This window comes from Ambystoma mexicanum, chromosome 9, assembly GCF_040938575.1.
Source record: "Ambystoma mexicanum isolate Mex_15411 chromosome 9, UKY_AmexF1_1, whole genome shotgun sequence".
Classification (NCBI taxonomy): domain Eukaryota; kingdom Metazoa; phylum Chordata; class Amphibia; order Caudata; family Ambystomatidae; genus Ambystoma; species Ambystoma mexicanum.
The window spans coordinates 710999089-711021782 of record NC_090931.1 but is presented as its reverse complement, the minus strand read 5'-3'; the positions used below and the strand labels follow the sequence as shown (position 1 = coordinate 711021782).

At 48.0% G+C, this 22694-nt stretch overlaps 1 protein-coding gene across 4 annotated transcripts in view; it reads right to left on the bottom strand.

Annotated features, from left to right (window-relative positions):
• SGO2 (shugoshin 2) overlaps nt 1-22694 on the bottom strand; it is a 437789-nt gene that overhangs the window by 94850 nt on the left and 320245 nt on the right. For all 4 annotated transcript variants that reach the window (XM_069615600.1, XM_069615598.1, XM_069615601.1 and 1 more), the window contains exon 6: nt 9202-9392. In XM_069615600.1, the coding sequence (XP_069471701.1) occupies nt 9202-9392 (191 nt within the window). The remainder of the gene's footprint in view (nt 1-9201; nt 9393-22694) is intronic.

The following is a 22694-nucleotide window of genomic DNA, read 5'->3' as shown; positions in this document are numbered from 1 at the left end:
GAATCTGAAACTCTGGAGCTTTGCCTTCTGCAATGCCTGCCTGGAACCAGTTCCAACTGGAGGCTGGCTGTACATTCCAAAATGCAGAGGCATTTAATGAACCCTTGTTATTTATTTATTGTTTGCTTGTTAGGCGCTTATACAGCAAGTAAAATAGGGTTTCAACACGCCCTCAGGGCGAGGGGGAGGCCACAAGGGAGTGAAATACATTACATAACAATTAATAAGATCAGTTGAGGGAAAAGGAGGAAAGGGCAAACTTACTATGCCTTGTGAGTATTCAGAATGTGCAATTACAGCAAGGAAAAGGGCAGAGGGAGTACGTGCTGGGGGTGCGAGCTCATGGGTGAGCCCACAGATGAAGTGCTTGGTTGTTGAGGGCTACATGGCCAAGGGCCACGTTAGGAGTAAGTGCGATCCTCCAGGGCAGAGGGTGTGCCAGGGCAAGTGCTGAAGGAAGACAGGAGCTGAGCCAATTGGATGGGCCCCCAAGGATGCATAAGGGCACCGGACACAAATCACAGCAACTGTGGGATTAGAAGGGAAGGAGGAGGTTAAGAGGAAGGTCTTGAGGAGCTTCTGGAATTTAATAAAGTCCTGCTCAAGGCGCAGAGGCATGGGGAGGATGTTCCATAGGTGGGAGCCAGCTGAGGAAAGCCATTAACCACCTACCCTCCGTTTAGCAAAACACTTTACACACAAAGAGTTGGTGCTAGAGGAACAAAGTGGTCTAGAGGAAGAGTATTTAGTAAGATAAAGTTGAAGATAGTGTGGTCCCTGGACCCAGACAGCCTTGTGGATGATGCAGAGGGATTTGAATGTAATCCGTGCAGCAACTGGGAGTCAATGAAGACTTTTTAGGGCAGCAGAGATGCGGTCCCTGGGCTTAAGACCAAGGATAAGTCTTGCTGCCCTATTCTGGATTAGCTGGAGGGGTCACAGAGTGGAAGAAGGTAGATTCAAGGGGAGGCTATTTCAATAGTCAAGCCTAGAAAGAACCAGGGCTCAGGTAACATTTAGCCTCTGGGGAAAGTGAGAAAAGGGAGAATTTCTTTGAGAAGGAGAGCTGAAAGTGTGACTTCTTGGCAATGCCTTGAATGTGAGAAAGAGAGAGAGGGAGAAAGAGAAAGAGAAAGAGAAAACTGGCTCTCTATACATTAAAACTTACTGTGTCATATTGTGGCTTAAAAATCTTCTGACTGTGGCGAGTTAAGATTGAAGAAACACTTGCATATGAGCAACTAACAAGTTACTTACCTGTAACTATGGTTCTCCAGCATGAGTCTGGCATGGATTCACATGCTCATGAATATTCCCAGTCAGGCCGGGAATCCTCGGTAAAAGAAACAGTTTAACTTAAAAACTGTATTTCTCCTCTAAACCAATCACTGAGCTCTGGGTCATACTGCCACCAATGATTGCCCTCTCCCTCAGCCATCTTCAGATTTGGTAAGCACGTAAAGTGGCAGTATGACCAAGAAGAGCTGCAGAGGGGATGGCGGGAGGGTTTGCATGTGAATCCATGCCAGACCCATGCTGGAGAACAATAGTTAAAGGTAAGTAACTTGTTCCTTCTCCAGCATGGGGTCTGGCATGGATTTACAGGCTCGTGAATAAAGAATACATAGCAGTACATTACACAACCACGGGGGGGGGGGGCAAGGCTCAAAAGAAGCAATCACTCTTACCTCCGGAACAGGGTCACTTTCAAGCGAACAGGTTGCGTAGCACTGCTTGGCAGACCCTGGACTCCTCTCTGGAATCCCTGTCGACGCAGTAGAATCTTGTTAAGGTGTGCATAGACCTTCACGTAGCAGCTCTGCAGATGTCCAGCAGGGGCACACCAGTCAGGAACGCTGTCGTTGCATCGATCACTCTGGTGGAATGGGCTGTCGGACGTGCAGGCAGCGGTCGGTTTGCCAACCGGTGACAGTGTGTGATACAGCCGGAGAGCCACCTGGAAATGGAAGCCTTGGACAAGACCATCCCATGGTTCACAGGACCAAAGTTCACAAATGGTTAAGATGTCTTCCAGAACCTCTTTGTGCGTGCCACATAGAACTTCAGAGCACCAGCCACATACAGCGAGTGCAAGGCCCTCTCCGCCGGCAGCAAAGGTTTCAGAAAGAACACCGGCAACACCAAAAGGCTTGTTGAGGTGGAATTACGATGGAACCTTTGCCATTAAAGAGGGGTGCATCGGCAGCCCCACCCTTGTGTTGTCAAAGTTCAAATAATGCTTTTTGCAGGATAGGGCCTGGATCTCACCGACCCTCCTGGCAGAGGTGATGCCCACGAGGAAAGCAGTTTTCAACGAAAGGAAATTTAGAGAGGCCTGTTGCATAGGCTCGGAGGCCCACCCAATATGAGCCTCGTCAGTACCACGTTGAGTTCCCAGGCCGGGGCCAGCGCCTTCACCGGCGGAAACGATCAAAACAATCCTTTGAGGAACTCCTTGGTGAGACCAAAGAGAAGACCATCCTGGAGACCTAGTGTAGCGGGAGATAGCCGCCAGATGCACCTTGATAGAGGCGTGTGCCAGACCCGCCTTAGCCAAGGACAACAAAGGGACGTGACCCTCAGAGGATTGATCTTCTGCGTCCGGCACCGCAAAACGTTTCCACTCGTGCCCATAGCACTTCAGAGTAGACGACGCTCTGGCAAGGACCTCCCTGCAGTCTGTCCGTAGCGCGTACCCTCCGAAGGCTGCTGGAGACAAGCCTTCAGGTTCAATTATCCTTGGTCGTGATGCAGGATTGCGCCTCCTTCTCTGGTGAGCAGATCCGCGACCACTGGCAGCTTGACTGGAGACGACGTTGACAGGCTGAGAAGGTCCGGGTACCAAATCTGCCTCTGCCACGCTGGGGCGACGAGGATCATCCTGCAGCGGCACTGTTTGAGTTGATGACTCGCAGCAAGAGAAGCATAAGCAACAAGCCTTCCGTAGGGAAGGAAAGTGTATCCACCCCATGCTCCTAGGCAGGTGGAACCTGCTGGCGAATCTCTGGCATTTACAATTCGTCACTGTCGCAAACAGATCGATCTGACATCTGCCCCACTTGAGGAAGAGGCAGTTCACTTCATCTTGTTGAAGTTCCCACTCGTGGCAAGATTGCAGCTCCCTGCTGAGGGAGTCAGCAATTGTGTTCTTGCCTCCCGCCAGGTGAAAAGGGATGCGCAACATATCTTGGGTGACAACCCAGTTCCACAAGTCCTGCGCCTCTCTGGAGAGCGCTGGGCACCGGGTGCCCCCCTGCTAACTGATGTAGAACATTGTGGTAGAATTGTCTGTGAAGACCCTCACCACCTCGCCCTAGAGGGACGGGAGGAATGACTCGAGGGCCCAGAATACTGCCTGCAGCACTAGGAAATTGATGTGGAGATCCCTCTCCACCGGCAGCGACGGGCCTTCGGCATGGAGACATCCGGTGTGGGCTCCCCAGCCCTCCAGTGAAGCGTATGTGGCGACGGTCTCCTGGTACAGGGGGGGGGGGGCGCTCTGGAAATCCATGCCCCCGGCGATGTTGGCACGCCGCACGCCCCACCACATCATCGCTCGATGGAACTCCTCGGCGAGAGTAATCTCGTCTGCGAAGCTTCGACACCTGGATCCACCGAGCGTCCAGGAATTCCTGCAGAGCCGGATCAGTTAAATGCACGACATCAAGCCGAGCAGCGACTTGATGGTCCACACCGCAGTATCTTCAGTGCCCAGGAGCCATTGCACCTTGCCCAGCATGGACGCGATCCTCTCTTCCGAGGGGGCCACCAGGCAGGAGGCTGTGTTGAGCCTGGCTCCCAGGAACAGCCCATTCTGCGATGGTATCGAGCAGGACTTGATATCGTTGACCGAGAATTCCAGATCTCCCAGTAGATGGACGGTTCTCTGTGTGTTCGGCTGCCACGTCCCTTGACTTGGCCCGGATGAGCCAGTCATCGAGGTACGGGTACACATGAATGCCTTGTAGACATGGATGGGACGCCACCGGTGCCAGGCACTTCGTAACACCTTTGGCACCGACTTCAATCCGAAGGGGAGGGCCTTGAATTGGTAGTGCCTTCCCTGTACTACGAAGCGCAGGAACTTCCAATGCTTCTCATGAATGGGGATGTGGAAGTATGCGTCCTCCAGATCCTGCAACGTCAAGAAGTCTCCTTCCTTCAGTTGGCCGAGCATGTGCTGAAACGTGACCATCCTGAATTTTTGAGACTTGGGGTATTTGTTGAAACGCCACAGTTCTAGAATGGGCCTCCACCCCCCAGTCTTCTTTACCAAGAAGTATCTGGAGTAGACTCCGGAGCCACAGAGTCGCTTTGGAACCAGCTCTATCACCCCTATCTGATCATGGCCCGTACTTCCTGCAGGAGCTGAGGGATGGTGCTGCTCCTGCCGGGCCACCGGAGGTATCCGCGGACACTTCTGCTGTAACTCTAGGGTGTTTCCGTGGGCGAGAGCGTCCAGCACCCATTGGTCAGGGGAGATCTTCTCCCACTCGCTGACGAAACCCACCAGCTCGCTCCCACCTGTTGACGGCCTTCCCAAAAAGGTTATCCCAGTCGAAGGGCAAGTCCAGAACCCTCGTCTGGACTTCCCAACGAAAGTTGGTGGCTTTCAGCCAGGCACGACGATGGAGGCAGACACCATTCCCATCCGTCGGAACCCCGTGTCCACAATGTCAAGGGCCACTGTGATGGCATGGTCTGATGCCACCTCCCCCTTCTGGAGTATGGAAAGTGCTATGACCTGCTTGCCGTCGAGTAGTAACTCCAGCAGTGGGGCCATCTTATACCACAGCTCCCTGTCGTATCTGGCCAGAATAGCATTGGCCGCCTGACTGTCGATGCCACGGAGTAGATTTTTCCTTCCCATGGCATCCAACTTCTTCCCCTCGCTATCTGGAGCGACGTAGGATGAAGACGATGGGTTAGACAACTTCTTCCTTGCTGCCGCCGAGACCAGAGTCCGGGGAAGGCTACGAGTGTAGGCACTTGGGTCCGGTCTCAGGCACCCGGTCCTACTTCTCCAGCTGATTGCTCTTGGCCGGGGCCGTGGCCAAGTTCCTCAAAGCCAGGCCTTCCTCCCAAACGTCGTCCAGGAGAGGCAACGCCAAGATGGTCTTCCTCTTGGCCTCACGTCGTTGATATAGGAACCCTTCCTTCCCCCATCTCCTCCGGTGTCAGTTGGAAGAGTTCCGACTTCCTGGTGACCATGGCATGGAACACCATCTTGTCTGGGGAAAAGAGGCCCTCAGCTGCCGTGAACTGCCCGCCGTGCCCATGTTGTCCATCATCGTGTCCGTCCCTGTGTCTCTGGGGGGTTGGAAGGCACGTGAGGAGGTTGCTGCAGCGGCATAGTTTGCTGCAGCGGCATAGGTTGCTGCTTCCTCTTCTTCGCCGGAGGTTGGTCCAGGGCCACCGGGACCAGCGGTGTCATCAGAATCAGTTTCTGAATCTCCGACACCAGGGTGTGCAGGTTTGAAAGGATTTTCAGCGATACATCCCTCGGAGGGGCCGCTCTGTCATCGGCAGGTCACCCGTCACCTCAGTCATCCCCATCAGGATTTTCGCTGTGGTCTCCCACGTCCTTTTGGATTGTGTAGACCGATGCCTTGGCGCCCTCGTCCAAGGAAGAAATGTCTGTGCCCATAAGTACGGTTGAGGCCTCCTCTCCCCCCCCCGCCCACCCCTTCTTTGCATTCCGGGCAGTCTGGTTCGGGCTCAGGGATGGCATCCTCATCTCCGGTGTCCTTTCCACCGGCATGGCCGATGCCTCCTGTCTCGGGAGCAGGGATACTCTGGGCACTGCCGGGGCTGCCTTGTCTGGGTCAGCCCCCTTGGACTTTGAGAGGGCGGCCGCCACCAGCTCGATCAGCGACGACTTCACCTGGGTGGCCTGGGCCAGGTCAATCGTCTTTTCCTGCGCCTTCGTCTGCTCAAGACTTTTCCTGCAGCTTCGCCGGGTTAGCGGATTTCCTCTTCGAGGAGGAGCTGGAGATGGAGGCAGACAGCGAAGAGGAGCGTGCCCTGCCCATCACGGGACCCGCATGCGCGGTGCCCCTGACGGAAACTGACTTGTGGTACTTGGCCTGACTTGGACCATCATGGATGGAGCACCCTCATAGGACTTAGAAGCTCGCTTTTGGTACCGGCCGGTCCTGGGTGAGGCATGCCCCCGCTTCCTGCAAGGGGAAGAGGCCTTGGCGCTGAGCCACGCCACTAGTTTACTGTGACGGTCCTTCAAGGATCGCTTGGAGAACCCGAGGCAGATTTCGCAATCTGCTTCCTTGTGATCCGGATGGAGACAGAGGCATTGAAGGGGTTTGTCCTCTACAAACACATTCTGCAGTCCGCAGCAGGAGCAGAGCTTGAAAAGGGAGCTTCCCCTCCTTCTCCTATGACATGGTCCAGGGTGCAGAGTAGGCCCGATGGCCTTCTGGAATCTTCAATGAAACTTCGACGATTCTGCACTTGAGGGGCGTTGAAATTCACCAACAAATGGGTCCCCGCTTGTCGGCCGATGCAGAAAAGAGCACACAGGCTCACGAAGGTTCACAGAAAAAGCACAAAAATAAATGTAAATCAGCTCACAGAGAAAATTACGAGGACTCCCAACACTTGAACGTGCAGTACAAATCTGAACAGGACTCCCAGATGAGGGGCTTAGGGAGAGGGCAGTCATTGGCTGGGGCAGTATGACCCCAGAGCTCAGCGATTGGTTTAGAGGAGAAATACAGTTTTAAAGTGAAACTTTTTTCTTTTACTGAGGATTCCAAGCCTGACGACAGGGAATATTCATGAGCATGTGAATCCACGCCAGAGCCCATGCTGGCGAAGTCTCACTGCCCTATTCTGGATTAGCTGGAGGGGTCGCAGAGTAGAAGAAGGTAGATTCAGAAGGCGGCTATTGCAATAGTCAAGCCCAAAGACAACCAGGGCTCCGGTAACATTGAGGCTCTGGGGTAAAAGTGAGAAAAGGGAGAATTCCTTCTAAAAGGAAGAGCTGAAAGTGGGACTTCTTGGCAATGTCCTGAGAGTGAGGGATGAGGGAGGAAGGAGAGAGGAGTCGAAGAGGACACCAAGTTTTCTGTCTCTCTATACATTAAAACTTACTGTGTCATATTGTGGCTTAAAAAAATCATCTGACGGGAGAGTCAAGATTGAAGAAATACTTGCACAGTAGCAACATTTTGTTTAAAGATTCAGCCCATTGTTCCTGGGCCAAGCGTGAGCCTATGGTTCTTGCAGGGATAACCCCGAGAGCTTTTTCTGTGTATAATTTTGGCCTTATGCCAAGGGCCTTTCTTTACCATGGAGCTTCAAAAACCATATACATTAAATAATTAAATTAACTGTTGACTCACTACCTTAAGAGAAACTTTTAATTAAGCAGTGCTGCCAGTACCGGTTTTCTGTCCTAAAGGACAGCCACACCCCGAAGTTTCAAAGTAGCATGAGTGCTGTTTGGCTGGGTTCCAGGTCGACCACTAGAACCACATTCAATGAGGAAGAAGCGAAGACGCCCGTCGCTACTGCCAGTGACCGGAGATGTCTGGTGAGTGGCAGACCCTTTCATCCATGAGACAGGGGGACTTTGAATAGGATGTCTCCCTCCCTTGGCTTGGTGGGAACAAGTTTTAAGAAGAGATGCCTTTCGAGCCAATCCACAACAAGCAGTGACCTTCCTGGGCTGCAAACTGCCAATATCCTGGGACCTCGTGGGCGAGTGCTGTGCATCATCTTCTCCCGAACAAATCTCTGAAACTCTGGTGGACTCCTTCCGGACCTCCAGAGTTAAGATTCCACTCCTTGAAGTCGCCTCACCAGAGGGTTGGACTGTGAAAGCAAGGCAAAGTGTTAGGACAATAGTTCTTCATATGGCGTCCTAGAAAATGCGCCAAAACCACAGCCGCAAGAAGCAACAGAGAATCCTTTGCTAGGAGCCTTTCCACTTGATTGCTGCTGCAAAACCGTGTGCCTTCTTTCATCTGAAGACCAAGAATTCAGTGACCGGAGCCTGTAGAATCGTGAGGAACTCAGTCTGCATTATCTTCACTGCTGAAGTACTGTGGGACTCAAGGTAATACTTAGCTAGAGTCGTTTTGCTGCTCCTGTGTGGCTAGGGCGTTGATTTGTACGTTTGGGAGTTTGCCCATAAACGTTTGCCCATGCCAAACACTGATGCGCATTCAGGGAGCCTTCTGTGAAGTCCCTGAATCCTTTTACCAACTACAAACTCTGGTCCTTCCTTGTTACATGAGAAATCCTCTGGAACTCTGGCTTTGCTACAGTTTGTGTCTTTTCCTGTTCTGCCTACAGCTGGCCACTGGACCACCATTGCCCCCTTCTTCCTCTGAGAACACTTCCGTCTAGATTAGGGAAGGACTGCTAAAGCACAAGGCCTGTGTGGAGGAACAAGTGTTTCTTGCTAATGTTGGTAGCATAACTGTACGATCCCTGAAACAGAATAAGCTACATGGTTTACTACAAAGTGGTTTTACTTGCCTCGAATTGCATACTGCCATTCAAGTCTTTTACACTGTTTTTATTTTTTTAATATATTGGGTTGTTTATGATAGTACTTACCCTTCTAAAGAATTATCTTTGCCGGTATATAAATACACACAGGTTATGTAAAAATTATGTGGTTTAAGTGTCTCTTTGGACCATAAGTATGTTACAAGTTCTTTGCACCTTTCTACAGCCCTCTCTCCCTCATAAGATCAGCCTGGCTGCTCTGCAATTGCTACTTACTGCGAGTGGTACAGGCCTATGCTAATAGTTGGAGTTCTGTATTGTCCAAGGAATAGTCTTATAAAGTCCTAAATAGGTGGACTTCGGAAAAACGGTGCTAACAGCCATCAGAGTATATTGGACTAAAAAGTCACAGCACGACAATTGTGACTGCAGACTACTCTAAAAAAAAAAACAGTCGCTTCATTTGGTTTCTGAGAGGTGTTGAGGTAAGGGGAGAAGCAGGTAGTCGACATACTCAAAAATGGCTTGTAATTAAAAAGGAAAATATTGGTGGGTACAAACGAACAACTATGGTTATATGTTCCGTTGCTCAGGATACACTTGCAGCAATGGCACCTTAAGTGGAAAACTCAATCACTAAAGACCATGCACATGTCAGTGGCGGACAGTATTCATCCCAGTAACATAACATGTAGGCGAACTATAATGGAATATTTGACATGGTACCTCTTGGCAGATTGGCGACTGCAAAGGTTGCTTCAATATTGTTCAACTGATCTGAACATTTGCTTGAATTTGGTGCGTTGGTGACTCCAGAAGGAAACAAATGTATTTCTTCTGCCAGCTCTGAATTTGTGTCCTGACTTTTTGTAGGATTTGCTTGTGCACAAGGGACCCTGCCGGCAACCGCTGTGTATCTAAACGAACAAAATTGAATTATGGAAAATGAAAAGCAACATTATCTTGAAGAGAACAAAATTGCACATTATCCAAGTCGCCTAAAATGACTACATATGCTATTCCACCAGCAGTTCCGTCTTTATCGAATTCCCCCGCCAATTTTGTATCTTTTTTTCTTTTACCACATAATGCAGGGAGAAAGGGCGTGGAAAAGATCGCACCACCACCGCATGACCCTAAACCACAACTTACAAAAAATAAAGAGACCACTTTGGGGTGAACCAAAACTCAAACCGCCAGTAACCTGTGACTTACAAAGTAATGCAAACTGCAACCATCCACGGTTAATGAACACATTCTTTCATGCCAAAATATGTCTTGGCCGTTGTTATAGCCTCTGGTCAAAGCCTAGCACGATTATGGACCCTGCCTTTATCTTCGAATGGCTGCTTATTTTTGGATCATAGGGCAGAACCATTAGTGAGAAAAGCACCTGAAAAAGTAGCTTACCTATGCATAATAAGCAGCGATTTGCCTAGAAATTGTATACATTTTGCAGCAGCATCCCATCCTTTGTACTAAATTTTTTAGAGCTGTGGTGCATTTGCCCTCACAAAGGTAGGTATTTTGCCTTTAAAAGAAAAAAAAAAAGTTACACCCTTTTTTACTGTTGGAAGAATTGTCCTTTTGCATTTTTCCACCACAGATTTCAATGGAATCCCCAGCAGCGTTGCCTAGGTCATGAAACCATGGCTAACTTTCTAAATAAGCCTTTTTAGCTTAGCTTACCGGACTCAGCTAATTTTGGTCGCACTGCTGAGCCCTTAAGGCTTACAGAGTAGGGGCACTGTTTCCCTCAGTAACGTTTTCTTTATTGCTTTACTGTAACGCGCCCCCATAACCCTCTGTAATGCGGGTGCGAAAAAACATGGCGCTGGTGTGCAGCCATTTTGGACATTCATTTACAAAACCGCAATGGAAGTCTAAGTTTCTGTGAGCTCATTCAGCACACATGGGATCTGCCACGTTGCAATGTGTATATTTGGAAGCAGAGGATCTCATTATGGAGGATAGCTACGCCAAGAAGGGAGTCAGAGTTGTGCAGGTGCAGTGATAAGGGGTGATGAGAACAAGCGCAAGGGAGAGAAGCTGGGTTTTTCCACTTAAAACTGGATTTTACCACTCTTTGCTCCCCATGCTTGCTGTCTGTCCTTCGGCCAGGGGCAGTCGGTAACCGTGAAGGGGCAGGGACCTGCTCCCTATAAAGAGGAGACATATTCCTAATGAAAGATCAGAGAATTGGAACCCCTGGTGATTAAGTCTCACTGAGAGGGAGGATGCTCCGCTCCAGACCCCGTTAGTACTTGCAATCTCTCTGCCCACCTGCCTTTGGACTGGGTAGTAGTGTATTGGCTGAGCTGACGTCTTTTTCTCCAACTGCACTAACTGTGATGTAACCGGTCTATTTTTCAATCATGTATTTATGTATAACCAAATTTATTCATTTTCAGAGTCGTCGTAGTTTGTATGTCGATATCTTGTTTGAATGAAGGGCCCGTAAAGAGCCAACTATATTCTAACTATTGGTCTAAGTGTGTGTTATTGCCTCCCAGATTTCCAGAACCTTTGGTCTGTGTAATAAGGTGAGTGGTTGTGAATCACTTGCACATGGACAGAAAAGCTAAACGTTTTGGTGCTGTGAGCAGGGTCTTTGTGCTGCTATTGATGCCAAAGAACCAGACAAATTTGGAGCTTGCACTCGGAAAGGCAATCTTCTTTGTGGTTTGAGAGAGACAGTGGGTGTGTTTTGAGGTATTGTCGATAGGAACATGAAACAGTCATTGACACTAGGAGTTCTCTCTTTAGGAAAAAAGGAAGCTCTGCAGGTGGAGACTGTCCCGAGGTGACAATCCCGGGGTTGATAAAAGGGCCATATGATAAATTGGCATATACTTGGGCGCGTGGCGCAGGTTTTCAGCGAGACCTGGGTCACGGGTATAAGAGGCAAATCTGGCGAAAGTGGCGGGCTGTCTGCAACAGGTGCCTGCGGAAAAGGGAAAGGAGTGTTCTGCCCTAGGTAGACGATGGTGGATTTTGTTACATGCATTCCGAAGGATGCAGAACGTAAAGTTGCAGGCGAGTGTCCTCAGATTGGAAAATGAGCTGGCTGCTGAGAAATATTGCGTTAAGGCAGCAGCTTCAAGTGAAATTGTATCATGTCAAGGCAGACAAATATCAAGCAGTGGCCGAACAAGCTGCTGCAAGTGTCACTCGATACAAATATCGGAAGAGAAGGGGGTGGGTGAATACCCGGAAGCTAGCAACAGTAATTGCTTCTACAGGGGTCGATTGGGACCCGATCAATGGAAGGGAGATGTATCCGATGGTACTAGTTCAGACAGTGGGTCGAAAAGGGAAGTGCCGTCCAAATTAGAGCATGGTCGTAAAGAAGTGACGGTTAACCCAGTCATGCGTAGACAAGCTGGGACAAATCTGAATAATCCAGCAGGCGGGTTAGTGGATTTGACAACATTGGAAGATTACTCAGCAGGAAGTTGGGGGGATCATCAATCGATTAAAACAGAGGGCTGGTGAGCCTCTGTTGACATGGATGGTCCAATTATTTGATGGGGGTGTGGCGGGTCTTGTGGATGCGACAGATGACACAAGGTTTCTACCATTGTCACAGGAAACTCATTCAGGAGGTGTTGCGTACAGGACCACCTCATGACTGAGGGAACAGCAAGTGTCGCTATTACAGTTAGCTGTACAAGGGTGTAATCGCAAGTATCCGAGGCATCAGATTGGCCTAGTGAAAAGACGAAATGGTATACATTGAGGGAGGCAATTCAGAGGCTTAGAGAGCATGCCATGAAGGAATCCATCCATGTTGAAACTCCTGAACATATGGGGGTAGTTGCATCATCGGTCTCAGCCCGAAATACCATCATTCGAAAGGCTCCTCCGGCATACAAAAACGTCATCATGACTCGGAAGGTGGGGATGACCGGTAAGATAATGGATGAGGCAGTGAATGCTATCAGGTAGTTGGCTGATCTAGGGGAATGGGATAAGGGAGAGGGAGAGGCACAGTGATAGGCAAACTCCTGGAAGGAGGTTCGATAGCAGAGATTCTTGTGTATAGAGAAAGGACATGTTTTTGGCACTACAAAAAGATGGAGTGCTGCGGGAAGACATTGATGGAATCGAAACCCGAGATATGTATCAGCTCTATAAAAAGAGGGCTAGAATGTAAAGAGCGATACAAGCAAGTGAAAAGGCAAGGTGTGAATAAATCCAATGGGGGCAAGGTTGTCTCTGCACCGCCTGAGGAGGCGTATGAGGAGTTAATGGGGACAACTTTACCATATCAGCCGACCTATGCTGATTTATGAAAAGTTGCAAGTGCGATGTCGGACAGAGTCCAAATACACGTATTCAAAAGGATTGTGGTCAAACCCCGGTAGCACCTGACCGATTTAAGGTAGACAGGTGGCCTCATGTAAATGTAAAATTATTTTGGCAATCGGGAAATATGTAAGAGGTTCGCGCCTTAATTGATACCGGGAGGGGGGGGAGGGGGCTGCATCGATTCACAGCAATCCTTCAAGTTTTGATGGCAAACATTTTACCATAACGGGATTGGGAGGTAAAGAGACCCCCGCTGTCCAAACTAAAGTTGACAAACATTGGTAATTTGAAAAAGGAACAAATACCAAGTGTTGATTGTTCCCCTACCAGAGTACACCACTGGCTTTGATACCTTGGAGGGGTTGACACTAGGGTTGGAAGGTAAAATATATCAATTTGGTGTGAGTGCTTTGATGTGTACTCCCAGCTTAGTAGGAAAACAGAAAATGCCCCTGTACAGGTTCCCTTAGCAACGAAGCAGGTATCTAAAACAATATTGTATCCCAGAGGGGCAGAAGGAAATTTCAGACACCATTAAAAAATATGTTGAAGCAGGTGTGCTACGACCTGTGACTACGGCTTAGAACAATCCGGTCTGGCCGTTCAAGAAACTGGATGGAAGCTATAGGATGACTGGATTATAGGGAGTTGAATAAGTAAACTCCTCCGTTATCCCTGCAGTCCCAGATGTGGTTACCTTGATTGAAAATGTGCAAATGTTCGAAGGAACATGGTATGCGGTGATCGATCTGGCAAATGCATTTTTCACTGTACTGATTGCCGAAGACTGCCTAGAGCAGTTTACATTCTCTTGGAATGGGAGGAAATATACGTTTCAAAGTTTGCCTACGGGGTACATGCATAGCCAGATCATCTGGTGGCAGAACATTTAGATAAAATTCCATGCAAACCTGATGTGCAGATCTTGCACAGTCAATGCCATTTTGATACAGGGAAAGGATGAGCAGAGAGTGCAGATGCACCTAGACCTTATCAGGAAGGAAGGATGGGAAATCAAGGAGACAAAAACCCAAGGTCCTGCAGAAACTGATTATTCTGGGAATTCACTGGCATAATGGGCACCATGAAAAGGTGCCAAAGGCCAAACAAAAGATTCTCCACAACCATGAATAAGAAACAAAACAGTTCATAGGGTTGGTTGGGTTTTGGAGACAGTATATACCACATTTGGGGCAGATTCTTGCGCCCCTCTACAAATTTTCGAGTGGGGAAGAGGGACAACAAAAAACATTTCCAGGATACCCAGATACTGGTCCGCCTGGACCTGACTAAACCTGAAACAGCTAACAGCCTTAAAAAATGTCTGTAAGAACTGGGTAAATGGATGACGCTGAACTGGCTTAAGCTGAACGGTACCAAGACCGAGGTCCTGGATGTGGGCACATCTACACCTCAAGTGTTCTGGACAGCCGACTTCTGGCCTTCTTCACTGGGCCCTCTCCCTATTCCCGTTCTATCTTTTAGGAACATGGGAGTACGGTTCTCTGCCACTCTATGGATGAGCAGGACGGAGCAGTCTGTAAATCAGCCTATTTTAAACTTAGAGTTCTCTGGAAAGTCCTCCCTTTTATTCCCACTGCCAGCCAGGCACCAGTGGTGGGAGCCCTGGTCCTCAGCGTGCTGGACTACTGTAACTCATATCTAGCCCAACCCAGCTACCTTATTCAGCATCTGCAGCTACTCCAGAACGCGGCTGCCTGTCATCCGTCCGCCTTTTGGAGCCCATATGACCCCCTTGTTGAGGCAACTGCACTGGCTCCCTGTTGCCCAGCGAATTCTGTTCACGTCCATGTGTATAGTACACCGGGTCTTCTATGGTTTGGGAGAAGAATATTTGCAAATAAAGTTCACTCCCTACCAACCCACTCGTACTCTTCACTCTCAAACCGCCCGGCGGGTGGCGGTGCCTCGCTTCAAGCTGGCCCGTAAGGGTGGCCGTGCTTTCTCAGTCACCGATGCAAGGGCGTGGAACGACCTTCCCATTCCCGTGCGCAACACCTCGAATCATCTTGCCTTCCGTCGAAGTTTAAAAACCCTGCCTTTCTAATTTCTGTGCTGCTGAATCAAGCCTTGCCTACTCAGTGCCAAGATGCCCTCGGGTGTACATGCGCTCATACAAATGTCTCTACCATGACTAACATTTCAGTTAGCAAAAGACACCATACAAAGTCCTGTATTTATGGAATTAAATGCGTCAGTACAGGAAAACTATGCAAATTGGAGTTTGTGGCAGAAACGGGACCAGAAGCGTGTTTCTTTAGGGTTCTGGAGTCGTAAGTTACCCGACGCTGGTGACCGATATACTCCTTTTGAGAAAAACAGCTGTTGGCCTGTTATTGGGCTCTTGTGGATACAGAACAAATGACGGTAGGTCACAATTTACTGATCCGACCGGAAAGTGAGATCATGCAGTGGGTACCGAGCTCTCCTAAAACAAAATCGAATAGGACACGCCCAAGAAGAGAGCATCATTAAATGCAAGTTGTACATTCATGATCGTGCCAAAACAGGTAAGGGGGCAGGGGTGTATTTGCAAAATTGCATGAGCAAGTGGCTGGTGTTCCGTTGGTGGATTTAGAACCTTCGGACGAAACTTAGGTGACAGTCTGCTGCAAAATGGGGGGTCCGCTATGGAGAGTTGACTAGTAAAAGTGAACATGTATGGTTCACTGATGGTTCCGCTAAATATGTGGAACTGAGACACACTGGAAGGCAGTGGCATACAATCCCAAAATGAAGAAAATATTGACCACATCAGGGAAAGGGAAGAGCAGACAATTTGCAGAATTGTATGCCGTGTATCAGGCATTGAAGCAAGAAATGACAGGTTATGTATACACCGACCCTTGGTCAGTGGCGAATGGGCTCGCCGTTTGGCTGCAAACATGGCAGAAGAATGGGTGGAAGATTCATGCTAAAGAAGTATGGGGGGAAAGAGTTGTGGCAAGATATTGCTGAAATGTTAGTACAGTAACTGTCATGTAGACACGCATTGCGCAACTCATTGGAACGTTGGTTCAATTCTGTTACAGATGACCATGCCAAAATTTCAGTCATGGACACGAGGTCTGAAGAAGATTATCTGGAAGGGCTGGCTAAGTAGGCACACCAGAAAAGAGGGCCCCTCTGAGAAAAAGGGCACAAGATCGAGGAATTAGCCTTCCGTTAGGAATCGTGAAAATGGATTTTGCAATGCCCGGTGTGCCAACATCACAAACCGGTCTCTCCCACATGTCATTCAAGGTACATTGAAACGAGTTAAAATTACCTGGACCAATTTGGAAGGTGTATTACATCAGTCCAATGCCGATTAGCAGGGGATGTCAATATGCATGCACAATTGTGGCGCATATTCCGGATAGTTGGTGATGCCATGCAAGAGAGCTACTCAATTGAATATGATTGAATTATTAGATCAAGTGGTATTGTATTATGGAGTTCTTTGCAAATTCAGAGTGACAATTGGTCACATTTTTAAGGAAAATGGATTCAAGACTACTGTCAGGAAAAGGGAGTGGAATGGATTTTTTTACTTCCCTTATCACCCCGAGGCTTCGGGGTTGATTGAAAGAATTAATGGGTTGTTGAACAGTTGTGAAAATCTGGTGAGGGGAGTCTGAAAGGATGGCGTAAGCGTGTTCTGGATGCAATACAAATACTAAACCGACCGATCGCCAATTGCGAAACTCCATTAATGTGCATCTTTACACCAGCCTTACAGATGAAACTGAACAGGGCATGTGAAACTTTAATGTACTGGGAAATGTCACCTGGAGCGCTAGCTCCTTATCGTGCTACACCAGAATCTGCAGCAGTGGATTTGTATACCCAGGAGGAGATTAGGCTCGAGTCCAGAGGAATCAGCATTATTGACACACGTAATTGGAGTACAAATCCCCTCAGAACACATGGGATTAATTGCCCCTAGATCTGGATTAGCATTCACAGGAATCCAAGTTTTGGGAGGGATTGTGGACGCTGACTACCAAGGAGAGATAAAGATCATTCTCATTAATAGTGGGGAGAACATGTTGCCCATCCATAAAGTGGATAGAGTGGAGCAGTTAATTATTGTACCTGGAAAATTGTCTATGGTTAAAAAAAGGGAAAGCCACCCACTGTAGTAACTACACGTGGGGCAAGAGGTTTTGGCTCATCGGACAGCATGGTCCCAGGAGTGAATGTCTGGGTTGAGAAGCCTAGTGGTGTACCGGTTCCGGTAGATGGAATTGCAGCAGGAGAGGATCAAGTGGTTCTTGTGATGGAACCCGGGAAAAGGAAGTGGACCCATGTTCCCACTGACAAATGTTATTTACGTGAGTGATGTACTCCACTGAAAGTGGCTTTCCAAATTGTTATTTAGACTCTGGTCATGATGTTTGCACTTGTGGGTTTGTGTGGAGTGCATTCGGGAGGGTCCCTGGGACATGCAAGAAGAGGCGGCAAACGTCTCCATCCTGCAACTGGAATCGGGGATTTGGATGATGACTCATGAGTTTGCTACGACCACGGCCCCGGAAGATGCATCAATAGCAGCGTATCGTGGCTTTTTGAGAAAATGCTGTGGGCATAGGCGTGAGGTCTTGCCTCCTTCTGCAGTTTCTATGTCCTTTGTGCAGCATGGCTACTCTGCCATTGTCTAGCAACCCGAGAATATATGGGGGAGGGGCGGTGGTTTCTGGCTTGGTGTGTACTAAACCATTTCACCCTTCTGCTTTGCTGATGTTCATTCTTCTGTAAGCTTAATTTCTACGTGCTTCGTGGCTGTGCCAACGCCAGCCCCCGAGTTACGGCATGTTTTCGGAGTACTGCATGAGGATTCTCTAGTGGAGGAGTCCAATGTAAGGAGTTATTTTTCGGTTTATGAATATTTTAAGTTCTGTGCCGACACTGATCGCAAATGGAAGAACATCAAATGTACTATCACTTACAATATTGCTCCTGATGATGTTTGTTATATAATGACTTGTGATCAAACTATATCGGTAAATGCCAGCAATTGGATTTGCACCATCATCGAGGAAGCACTGATTTTGAGAAACATTTGTGTACTCTATTGAGTGTGTGTGTACTGATGTCTCCAAGAACAGGCTTTACTGTTGACTGCAAGTCACCCACTTCCTACGGGTTGGTTAATCTCATGTGGGAACTATACATATTCATATATCCCTGCTAACATTTTGGGTGGCCCCTGTGCTTTAACGCGCCTCAGCCTGGTGAGGTTTTCTTTGCAACCTGCTGCTTGCCGATCTAAGTGTGCTGTTCATCATATTGGTTTATCTGCGATTCTAATGTACACTTGTTATCGGAAACTGAAGTGTTGGCCCTTGCAATTTCCTTAGTGGGGGTTTTTGGGTTAGCAGCTGGGGGTTATAATTCTTTGATTAAGCTAGCTTGTGTGGTAGTAAAAGGCCTTAATGAGACCTCTCAAGCATCAACAGAGCTATTGTAAATGACAAGATTAAAAAAAAAGCAATTTTGCAGAACAGGGCTGCTATTGATTATTTGTTTTTGAAGCATAATTTAGGTTGCAATGCTTTAGAAGGGATGTGTATTTGAAAGATCGTTCCTGTTCAATTGAAAAGCATATTGGTGGATTAACGGGCCTAATCTCTCAAGTCACTCAAGATCAAGACGGGAGCTGGTGGGATCAGGCATTCTCATGGATTCCAGGGGCATTGCGTTAGGTTTTTGTTTGGATTTTTGCTGTGTTGATTATTTTTATTGCTTGTATTTCCTGAATTTAATAGGTATGTTTCGATGTCAATGACTGGCTTTTAACCCATTGGGATATGGAAATGGATTGTCCAAAGGATGGAGTGTAACACGAGCTAAAAAAATAAACGACATACATGGTGCCGGTGTGCAGCCATTTTGGATATTCATTTCCAAAACCGCAATGTAAGTCTACGTTTCTGTGAGCTCAGTCAGCAGACATGGGTTCTGCCACAGTTGCAATGTGTATATTTGGAAGCAGATAAGCTCATTATGGAGGATGGAGGGTCTGTGTTGGCTCTAGGAATGGAACCTGCCCGTGCTGAGCACCACTTATGGGTTGGATGGTTGTTCTGGTGTCGCAAGATCACAGGAGTGGTTTGGGGTTTAGCCTGGACCCCAATTTGGTGCGTAGGAGAAGTGGGTTTGCTCCTGGTTATCTTGCTTCGGTTTTCGGTATAAATAATCCTTCTAACACGGTAGTTAGTGCGATGCAGGTTCGCTTTTATTATTGATATTTTGAGCGATTCCACTTAATACAAATACAATGGTTAGTGTGTAGAACACTGTTCCGGCATTTGTGCCCTAGTTCGGTCAGCCGACACGTGTTTCAACCCAAAGGGTCTTTCTCAAGGCTGAACAATATTCAAAAGTGCAAGGTGATGTGTGATAAAAGACATTTCGTGACCAGCATGTTTAATTACATTCATTAAACGTGGTGGGTGATGTGAGGTGGTGGTTAGAAATTAAAAGCATTACATGATTGTTACACAGTGGAAAGAAGAAATTGAAAGGGGGAGAGATAAAGAGAGGTTAGCAAGAGGGGTGGGAAAGGACGGATGGTAGGAAAAGATATTGGAGAGGAGAGTGGTCCTCTTACCAGTTAAGTCATGCTGCGATCCCCAGGTGGGGTCCTTGTTGTGTTATTGGTGGCTGTCCTTAAGGCAGTCTGGCTCCTATTGGGCTCTGAAAATAATTCATAAGGAATTAGTCCGTTTGATAAAGAAGGTGGATGGCTTTGAGATTATAGATTGGAGAGCATAGTGAGAGTCCTTAACAGAATCCCGTGCCGTTAAGTAGCTGAAAGTGATAATCCGAAGTGCCAAGTGGCGTTCCTTGTTGGAATGGGCGTGTAGTCTGTGCGTTTTGAGGCAGGCTAAGCCCTCCCTTGGTGTGGCGAGCTGGGGCGGGGGATAAGAGGGGGCGGTAAAGCTTACCAGTGTACGAGTATTACCCGTGTTGGGTTGCTCCCTGCGGCTTCAGTGGGGAATGAGTGCCGCCATGATTATGTACTCGCGCATGCGCCAACCAGTCGAGGTTTGACTGGGGGCGCATGCGTGAGTGTGTAGTGTCCCTGCGGATGCTAGCGCGCGTGCGCGAAAAAGTAGTGTTCTTTGGAAACAAACGCGCATGCACAAGTGCGAAAGTGCCATAGCAGCGTGTGCACGAACCGGTGTTAATCTGAACGTACCGTCGCCCGGTGGATTAGGGGGGTGTCAATTAAGACAGGGTGCCATGTGAGAGCAATTGGGGTGGGGATCAAACTGTGTGGGTCAGGATTCTTGTTTACTGGTTGCTGGAATGAGGGAATACCTCATTATGTGTGTAAGTGCGCCTCTTTGTGGGTGACAGATGGTGACAGAGGTTACACTAGCTTGAAATGCTCATGTGGGGCCAAGGGTGGTTGATTGCTCCCATTTGAGGGAGTGAGGTGAGGTATGGTTGTGGGTAAATGGAGTCCAAGCTCTTTCTGGGAGCCTGGTTTGGATTTGTTGGGGGATGCCCAGATGGATGGTCGATAGCGGTCTGTCTTGCAGTGGGAAGGGACGTGTCAAGGTGGTGAACCATCCTGAGTTGATGGGAACAAGTTGGTCCTCCAGTTGGGGTGACGAGCCTGTGGTGGCTCTGGTCCGGTCCTCGGTGGCTAGGGAAGGGGGTCCATCCCGAGGTGTGGCATAGGCATCTAGCCTTCCGGAAGGTCCGTGGTGGCTTAAGAAAAATATATTGATGTCAGAAAAGTCTGTTCGTATTCGTTGTTAGGGCCAAGGTGTAATGCCCATTGGAGTATGTCAGAGTGGGGGCAGATAACGTGGATTGAGAGGGTTACAGAAAGACATTGAGGTCGTGATCTTTGTTTAAACCATTTTTAACACATCTGAAGTGGCAGATTAGTCACGCTTCTTCTTGTCTGAGTTTCTGGATTATGTCGCCTCCTCTCGGGCCCAGCCGGACGATTTTCAGTTCGATGAACCTTATCTCACTTTTGTTGTCCATTTGGTGATTCTTCTGCCAGTGATTGGCCAGTGGTAGTTTTGGATCTTGTGAATGTATGCTGTTCATATGTTCCCTTATCCTGATGCGAGTTTCTCGGATGGTGCTGCCAATGTATATCTTGCTGCATACGCAAATCAGAGCATAGATCACAAATTTGCTTCTACAGTTAATGTGCTCCGTGATTTTGAATATTGGGCAACCTGTGAATTTGGCACATTTGGTTTGAGTCGCATACTTACACATTGAGCAAGTTCCGCATTTAGTGAAGCCGATAGGTGTTTGCTTGCTGAGCCAGTCTTGTGCCGTGATGTTTTTATCCGAGAGAAAGGAAGGGCTCAGTAGGTTCCTTAGAGTTGGTGCTCTGCTGAACGACATGCTCGGATACGCTTCTAATTGAGGTTTAATATGTTCATCCATACGGAGCAGTTCCCAGTGCTTGGTCAAGAATTTTTGGAGGGCATGACTGTCTTGGTTGTATCTTGTAACAAATCTAATCTTGTGGTTGCAATCTTGTCTTCTAGGTTTGGGTGAAAGCAGTGTAGATCTTTCAATGTGCATAGCTTGTTCTCTTGCTGGTGTCAGGCTTTCGGCGGAGTAGCCTCGACATCTGAATCTGCGGTCTAGTAGGTCGCATTCTTCTGTGAAGGATTTGTCTGTGTTGCAGTTTCTTCTCGCCCGGATGTATTCTCCTTTTGGGATATTTCGTATTACACTTTTCCTGTGGCAACTTTGTGCATGCAGGGTTGAGTTCACTTCCGTTGGTTTACAGAAGGTTCTGGTTGTAATTTTGTTGTCTTCTATCATAATCTTGAGATCCAAAAAGTCTATTTGTTCAGAGCTGATGTGGCTAGTTAGTTCAATGCCATAGTTGTTATCATTCAGGTAATCCATGTATTGGTTAAGTTCATCTTCAGTCCCTTTCCATATCAGGATGATGTCATCTATGAAACGCGCCCAGTTGACAATAAGGCTGGTGTACTTAATTTCCTTCATTGCATGCTCTTGTTCGTAGGCATGCATGAAGCAGTTGGCTAGTGCTGGAGCATAGCTGGCTCCCATAGCGATCCCCTTAGTTTGCTTGTAGTATTCACCGTTGAAAATAAATATGTTGTTGTTAAGTGAGAATTTCAGGAAGGTTTTGGTCATTTCCACTCGATCCAGGTGTGACGCGGACTCGTATTTAAGGAGGTACCCCATACTTGATATGGCAAGTTCATGGTTAATTGATGTGTACAAGGCCTTGACATCAAGGGTGGCCATTATGAAGTTTGGTTCCCATTTGATTCTGGAAAGTATTTCCAAGGTGTGCATGGTATCCCTGAGAAAGGTAGGGATCTTGATGATAAGTGGCTGTATCACATTGTTAATGCATCTTGCTAGTGTTTCAGTGATCCCACCAATTCCACTCCTAATCGGTCTTCCTTCTGGAATGGTGTCAAAGGTTTTGTGGAGGATAGCTGGCGTATTGTTTGATCAAGGAAGCGCCAAGAAGGGAGTCAGAGTTGTGCAGGTGCAATAAGGGGTGCTGAGAACGAGCGCGAGGGAGAGAAGATGGGATTTTCCACTCCTGCTCGCCATGCTTGCCGTCTGTCCTTCTGCCGGGGGAAGTCCACCACCCTGAAGGGGCAGGGATCTGCTCCCCATAAAGAGGAAAGGTATTCTTAACGAAAGTTAAGAGAATTGGAACCCCTGGTGATCAAGTCTCCCTGAGAGGGAGGACCCTCCGCTCCAGACCCAGTTAGTACGTGCAATCTTTGGCCACCTGCCTTGAGATTGGGTAGTGTTGTATTGGCTGAGATTACGTCTTTCTTCAACTGCACTAACGGTGATGTAACCAGTCTATTTTTCACTCCTGTATTTGTTTATGTATAACCAAATCTATTCATTTTCACATTCTA